This window comes from Bidens hawaiensis, unplaced genomic scaffold (assembly GCF_021521415.1).
Source record: "Bidens hawaiensis isolate Kalapana, Puna unplaced genomic scaffold, B.hawaiensis_p1.1 tig00012349_1, whole genome shotgun sequence".
NCBI lineage: Eukaryota > Viridiplantae > Streptophyta > Magnoliopsida > Asterales > Asteraceae > Bidens > Bidens hawaiensis.
The window spans coordinates 127,396-135,599 of record NW_027492007.1 but is presented as its reverse complement, the minus strand read 5'-3'; the positions used below and the strand labels follow the sequence as shown (position 1 = coordinate 135,599).

Below are 8,204 nucleotides of genomic sequence, written 5' to 3'. Positions count from 1 at the left end.
TACACACATGTAAGTCGTACTACCTTAAGACGTCATTGTATCAGGTTGTGGGAGTGTGCTAAAAAAGAGTTAATCGAGTCTTTTCATTCTTTAGAAGCCATGGTTAGTTTAACTACCGATGTTTGGTCGGCACCACACGGGTTGCCCGAATCATACATATGTGTCACCGCTCATTGGGTTGATCCGGTGACATGGCAATTGATGAAACGCACCATCGCTTTTGAAAACTTCCCGTTCCCACATACCGCCAAAAAATTGTTTGAATTACTTGATGAAGTTATAACGACTACAACTTGAGAAATAAAATATTTTCGATTTCGTTTGACAACGCTTCAAACAATACTAAGGCGGCTGAAAAATTTATCATTAAATATTCACCACCTTGTTTCGGGGATTTTTTTCATGTCCGATGTGTTGCACATATCATCAACTTGGTTGTTCAAATAGGTCTTGACAATGAAAACATTTGTGATGATTTAAAATACTTTAAACTTATGTTACAAGATGTCTTCAAAAGTGGTAAAAGAAGACATCTTGAATATAAGAACTATTGCAAGTCGGTTGAAAGAAAGTATTTGGGGCCGAATTGGGACGTTCCAACCCGTTGGAACTCAACTTGTCATATGTTAAAGTGTGCTTTTGCCCAACGCCAAACTTTACAAGCTTTTCATAACAATCTTGTTGAAGAACGCGAGGCCGATATGTTTCCGGAAAGTGTTTGGGTCCAAGTCGGTTATTTGTTGGAGTATCTTGACGTGTTCAAAAAGTCAACAACAAAATTATCGGGAGTCTATTACCCTACTAGTTGTTGGGTCTTGCAAGAATTGTACTATATGTCTTGTGTTTTTAAAAGCTTTGCGGAGAAGAACAAACTCTTCGAAAATATTGTTGCGGTGATGAAAGAAAAGTTCATAAAATATTTTGAAAACATACCGCCGGTCTTTACTTGTGCCGCCGCATTAAACCCCTATTGGAATGTTAATGGGGTTGAAACAACGATTGAGGAAATATTCGACAACTTAGGTATGCACGAGATTGACCCGAAGTTGTCGACGGAAGCGAATGACAAGTTCAACAAAAACCTTCAAGACCTTTATGACAATTATTTTCAAATGTATGGTCCAAGCACGAGATCGTCTTTTGTGAAAAAAACAACAACCAGTAGGCCGTGCAATGACCCACTTATAAACTTGATGAATGGGATTCGTGAATCGGCATCTAAGAGGCAAAGAGGAAACACACCAAGTAGCGAACTTGGTCGATATAGTGGAGCAAACTATGTTGAGGGCGCAACGGTCGACGAAATTCGCAATATTGATTTGTTGGCTTGGTGGAAAGGTAAACAAAACGAATTTCCCATTCTATCCGCCATGGCTCGTGATTTGCTTGCCGTACAAGCCTCAACGGTTGCTTCCGAATCGGTTTTTTCTCTTAGTGGGAGGGTGTTATCTATGCGAAGAACAAAACTAACTCTCGAGTCTCTAGAGGTTTGCATTTGCCTAAAGGACCATTTGAATGCGGTGGATCGTGTACAACACAAGGCGAACTTTGAAGACGAAATACCAATAGAGCGTCATATTCATGATGAGGAGGCGGAGGACGGGGTTTCTTCCGATAACGAAGACGAGGGTGAAGACGAGAATGAAGACGAAGAAGAGTTGTAATTATTTGTTTTGGTAAAATTATTTGTAACTTGTTCAACTAATATTTAGTTTTGATTTGTTTTATTATAATTACTTTTGTTACTCATGATTAATTTTTGTTACATTTTTAATAACGACGAACATTTTATTTATTTAAAAAATAACTATTACAAACATTATTAAAACATAAACGATACTAAACATAACTAAAACATAAAAAACAAAGTCCGTCATTTTAATCCGGGAATACTTATTTTTGGGTTGTAGAGCCGGACGACTCTCCCACTTCCGTTTTTTTAGCTTCCAAACTTCTTTTCTCTCGACAATACTTATTCGTATGTTTTCGTAATGTCGAGTTGGACCCTGCTTTAAGAAACTTCGAGCAATATTTGCAACGTGCCAACTCATGTGAGTCAGTTATGAGACACAAATCATAATGAACCCAAACATCGGGGCATCTTGTTGTTTCGATCACCATAACGTCATCATTAGTTGCCATTTGTTGTCGGTTTAAGGTTAATTGTGGTTTGGAGTGTGTTTGTTTTGGAAGTGGTTTAACAAGTACACAAACAAACCTTGCTATTTAGAGTAAAAAAATAACCTATTTATAGTTAAAAAACCGGTTCCAACGGTCAAAAACGGCTATATAGCCGTTGGAACCGGTTCCTAACGGCTATGATATTTAAATTTCAAAAAAAACCGGTGGAACCGGTTTTTACGTAAAAACCGGTTCCGGTTCATACCCTACCCGGTTCTTAAAAGTTAGCATATCTGGGCATCGGTTCGGGTCGGGAACCGAACCGGTTCTTGATTGGAACCGGTGCCATTTTACAACCCGGTGTGAAAAAACCGGTTTCGAACCGGTTCGGGTTTTCCAGTTGAACCCGATTTGTGCACCTCTATCCCAGACCATGAAAAACAGATTCAGCTCATTGATTCATTCAATGTAAAAAGTAATCCAAACAGACCACAACTAATAAGATCACATGTCATGATAAAGCAAGTTCTCAAACATGAATTATCTTTATGATTACAGGTTCAAGACGCGATTACCACCTGATCGCACTGAGCTTACATCACAACAAAAATCTCAATTACTTCCACCGCCAAACAGGTATCCAAGAGATGATCCACCACCAGGTGCAGCGTGGACCTTGGTCGAAGGTCGGTCCTGCAAAATGTAAACAATTTAGAGTTAAAACCCCACACAAACTTAATTGTCTTCCACTATGGTAGTACAAAAACAAATGAAAGAAACATATTACTATGTAGTTTAAGTTTTGTGAAAAGTGACATACCGTAATGAAGTTGCCAGTATTCTGACCATCAGCTCTGAAGTAATTGTTTGAAGGATTACCATGAATACCTGCAGGAGTCTGCTTAGCACCATCAGGTTTTGCAGCTGTCACGCTGTTGTTTGCTGCTGGTGTTTCAGCTGGAGCAGACTCTGTGGCTTTCGGGGCTGGCTTTGGGGCTTCTCCACCTCCAAACAAGTAATTCAAAGAACTCTGTCCACCGCCACTGCTCCCTCCTCGGTTCATATTTTCACCTTCCAAATGACCAAAACTGTAACCCTGCACATAGTTTCAGATAAAAATCATAGTTAGCTCCATTTCGTGGGCACTTGACAAACAAAGAATATCAGATCAGCCTTTAATCCTGCATTTACATATGCTTTAACTATAACTGTGTTCTTCTCACTTAATTGGTTAAAAAATCAAACTGGACTAACAGATTTCAGCATGTACATATATGATGCAAGGTATTTAGAATAAATGGCTAACATAACCACCCGGTTCTTAGAATGCCAAACACAACCATCAGGTTCGTATCGAGTTAATAGAAAGGATTGATGATCAGAGCACCTAGAATTACTAAAGCCCACTTTAATTTTAAGCCACCGAAGATACAATTAAAATTCTCCAAAATCAAAAACAGCAAGACTATCACTAACAGCAAGGACTGATGATCAGCGTACCTAATGAGCATCAGTTACATATCCATCACAAGTAATCGATGCACGCAAACACACTCTTCGTTTCAAATATATATATATATATATCACAACTTTTTACATCTTCCACAACTAAATCATATACTGTTGAAGTCAAAACCTAGATCTATAACTCAACCCGACATTTAATCCGCCAAATTACTCATATATCAACTCAACTACTCTTTTATATAACGATTAGGCCATCACATAATATCATTCAAATTATATACATGCACAACTTTTGACATCTTCAACAACTACGCATAAACATAAAACGTACACCGTTGAAGTCAAAACCTAGATCTAGATCTATATCGGCCAAATTAGTCCTACAAATCAATTCAACTACTCAATCAGGTCAGCAGAGTAACTAATCTGAACAATATACTAAGAAGCAGCAACTGCAGATCACATCATATCATCATACGAACAGTAAAAATAACAAATCGGAGTGTGTACGCGTAAACTGAAACACAATCAATCGATTGAAATTGCAAAGAAAGAAAGAAGAGGAGATCTAGGGTTTTACCTTGATGATTATCGGTGCTTATTGAGAGAAAGAGATGAGATAAAAGGAAAATGAAACAGCAGCAGCAGCAGCTTTATAGTAGAAGAAATTGCCAACGGTTTAATTTTTGAAATTTGAATTACTCCTGCCACGTTCCTCAAGATATTTTTGGGAGGAATTGGAGCTCAAACTCGACTCGTTTAACTTTCAGAGTGTTTGAGTTTGATTCGTTTCAAACTCTATTTCGTAAGCTTGAGCTTCTTATGACTGGTTTTTAAGTTTGAAACTTGACTTTTTTTTATTATTTATTAACTAGGATTTTACCCAACGCTTTGTGTTAGAGCAGGTTGGTAAAACCTGGGCGGAGGTAAACCCAGGCGGTAAGTCGACGTGAATCAGGTAGGTTTTGGTTACGTGCATTATTGTACCGTAACTAAAACCAAAAATAAAACAAAAAAATATATATATATAAATTGATGTGGACCGATGGGGTGGTGTCGGTTGGTAAAACCTGACCATTTTCGATCGGGGGCGATGAGGTGCAGGGTTTAAACAAATTTGGTCGGTTTTCGTCACGTTCGGAACTAAAACAAAAGGCGTGAGTCTATGCGATTTCGGTTGTTTAATCAGTTAATGTTTCGTTTAATCAGTTTATGTTTCGTTTGTTACAGATCAGAACTAAAACAAAATAAAAAAAATGTCCTCACCAATAAGGTACCGCCAGACTCTTATTTATATTAATGTGCGGCACCAGTGGCCCAATAAGATACTTACTGCACCAAAACTCTTATTTATATTAACATATTTAAACAAAAAAAAACACATAAAATAACTAAAAAAAAAAAGAAAAATCAAGTTCAAAGAAAGGATGAAATTCTTAAGTTTGTAAGCATTAACAAACCATAGAACAACCGATACACCAAGATACTATTATTTGTTAAATGTAATAATGATTTACATAAATACAAAACAAAACTAATAAAATATTTAAGAAATCTTTTATGACACCCAACTTCTTAATTATACTACATATTGATAATTATTTTTTTATTTATAACTCTTTTATATAAATTATTTTTATATTTATATATTACAATTACAAACTTTGTTGTTGCATGGCCTTGATTGGCCCATGTGACACCGTATGATTGGACTAACTATTCTTTTCTTTTTTTCTTTTTTTTTATAAATTTAATAACTAAACGGTTATTCATGTTGACTCGCCTTCGTAACGTCTGTGACAAGCAACGCTGGGTTTTATGACCTTTTTGTTTTAGTTTCGAAACCGTCACAAACGTAACCGAAACGACCAAATTCGTATCGACTCAGTGTCCCGACACCGGAGACCGTCAACGCTTAGGCTTTACCAACACTTAAGTTACCGACCGAATAAACGTCCTTATAAATATCATTTTTCATTTGTTAATTTGACGATTTTTTTAGTTTTAACGCTTATACTTTACCAACGTTGTTTATATGGTATTGTAACGAACGCAATTGAAACTAGCCAAATTCGCGTCGACTCAGCGTTGCAACGCCCGGGACCGACAACGCTCGGATTTTTACTAACGCCATAGGTTTACCAACTCACCGTGGCCCGACACCAACAACTCGGGTTTATAACAACGTTCGGGTTTTACCGACCGTATAAACATTGTTTTATATACATAAATTTGATATAAGTTAAATGGACAAATATTTACTTTTTATGTTTTAACGGGTGGGTTTTACAAAGGTTGTTTATACTATAACGAACGTAATACATATCGACTGAATTTCCGCTGACTCACTGTCGTAATATAATAATATTTTCATCATATTTTAGTGTTTTTGTATGCCAAAGAGGAACTACCAACAACAGAAGAATTAGCAAAAGCGGCATAAACTTTTTCTAACCTCAACTGACCGAATGTCGATTCTCTTTAGTCCTGGTACCGTAACGAACATGACAACCACATACCGAATTTACGTAGACTCACCGCCTCAACGTCCGGGAACGATAACGGGGGGTTTTGCCAATGGTCGAGTTTTACCGACCGACGCCACCCCATTGGTTCATATCAATTTTAATATTTTTTTGTTTTATTTTTTCTTTAGTTCCAGTACAATAACACATGTAATCGAAACCGATCGAATTTGCGTTGACTTACCACCGTTCGGGTTTTACCGCCTGACCGGGTAAATCCTTAGTTTTTTACTATAACATAATGTATACAGTTATTTTTTTATAACCCTACGAGCACACGCACACACATATATGTAGATATAGTATTAGTTTGATTAAACAATTATAAAGTAATACAAATAACATACTCACGAGTTGGCTAGACCTCAATTATTGAAGGTTGGCTCGTTTATAATTTAATCTTATTTTTAGGCTCGTGTTCATGATTGAGCACGTTTAAGCTTGCCAAATGTTTTCACATTTTTACATAATCAGAATTAATTTTTTTTTATTATAACTCTTATTTTGTTTATGTAAAGTCATCGTACATTGTAGATATAAATGATACACATGTTTTATGTAAAACGTATCAAATGGTATACTTAGTTCTCTCGAAAGTTATTATATGTTTAAACCCTTTAAAGGCTATTTGGTTCGTGTAAATTGTTTAGTGATATAATCTCATTATTAGAAGAGTATTGACGAAGTTTCATATGTTTTCTGACAATAGATTTTTTCGGTTTGAAGAAAAAGCATGAAAGTGTACATTACTAAATAATTTTGTTGAAGTGGTAAAAATAACTAAGAAATAGGAAAAATGTAACATGGGTTGAGCGGGTATAATGCTTACATTTTACAATCAGTAAAGCCATTTATTGATTTAGGGGTACGATTAAGTTAATAACAGAACTTGGTTTGAAACAAATCAATTCGAATCGTTTCAAAAATAGTACAAATGAATGTACTAAATTTATGTTACAACAGGCCTCCGTAGCATAGTGGTATTGCGTTCGCTTCGTAAGCGAAAGGTCGCGAGTTCGATCCTAGCTGGGGGCTTCGTCGTTTCTAACATTTGCTGCATCTAATATTCCTTATTCGTTTTTCTTGCTACAAAAATAAATCTCTACTTTTTGGTTAAACACGTGGCTCGAACTTGTGGTTTGATTTCCATTGGGTACGTGAGAAAATCTTATCTTGTGCTTAAAATGTGAAGCAAACACGATAAAACTTGTAAATGAAATATTCAATGTAACTGTCATTGAAGTAATTGTATGGTTATTTACTACAACCATTCTTGTTGCGTTGTTGTCGATTCATTCCAAATGATAGAGGTTACCACAAACTAAAATTATTTCATCACCCACTATTATGTCTTTGCTTTAGCTTATATGTCATGACGTGACGCTTAGTTGAAAGAAAATGATGACGGTCCTCACAAGTTTCCAAGGCGAAAGTTTGTCCACATCGACTGTCCTTGGAGGAGAGAGGGATTTTTGTGACGTGAAACGAAAGTGATAAAAGTGCTACAAATGTTCTAGAAAACGCTTAGATATAACTAATAGAGATATGTCGTTAGATATCAAAAGTTATCCTTAAATGGTGTGTCACACCCCAATCTAAGACGGAAATGTCGGGGCATGAGTTGATTGCTCACAGCTCTCAAGGTACAATCATTCAATAATTTAAATGTGACAATATCTATTAAATTTAATTAAATAATCAAATAAATTACTGAAATTAAATATAAATTTAACAACGAATCTAAAACTAGACAGAGGTTCGGGATTTGATGATCGGGTATATTCTTACGAAAGTTAAATATTACTTAGATTTATTATTAATTTTATTATAAAAGTTTTTATCGTAATAAATATGATTTAGTTATATAAAATACATAAAAATGCTTGAATCAATGTTTATAAAGATTTTATAGTTTACATAAAGAGATTTGCTTTCTTTTAAATTAAAAATGCATTTTATATAGTTATATATATATATATTATTAATAAAGATTTATTTGAAATTTAACATTGTAAATAATAGATAATAAATAATAACAATAACATTTATATAAATAAAATCGTTTTTAAAATACTCATGCTTATAATCATA

At 35.3% G+C, this 8,204-nt stretch overlaps 1 protein-coding gene and 1 non-coding gene across 2 annotated transcripts; one reads left to right on the top strand and one right to left on the bottom strand.

Annotated features, from left to right (window-relative positions):
• Window positions 1–2,630: 2,630 nt before the first annotated feature.
• Window positions 2,631–3,241, bottom strand: LOC143540818 (protein SPIRAL1-like 2). The gene is made up of 2 exons (XM_077033796.1): window positions 2,942–3,241; window positions 2,631–2,814 (listed from the first exon to the last, which is right to left on the bottom strand). The coding sequence occupies exons 1-2, from the start codon at window positions 3,182–3,184 to the stop codon at window positions 2,734–2,736; spliced, it is 324 nt and encodes a 107-aa protein (XP_076889911.1). The 5' UTR covers window positions 3,185–3,241; the 3' UTR covers window positions 2,631–2,733.
• Window positions 3,242–7,076: 3,835 nt separating this feature from the next.
• Window positions 7,077–7,148, top strand: TRNAT-CGU (transfer RNA threonine (anticodon CGU)). Its single transcript has one exon. It is a non-coding gene; the product is annotated as a tRNA-Thr (tRNA).
• The last annotated feature ends 1,056 nt before the right edge of the window (window positions 7,149–8,204 follow it).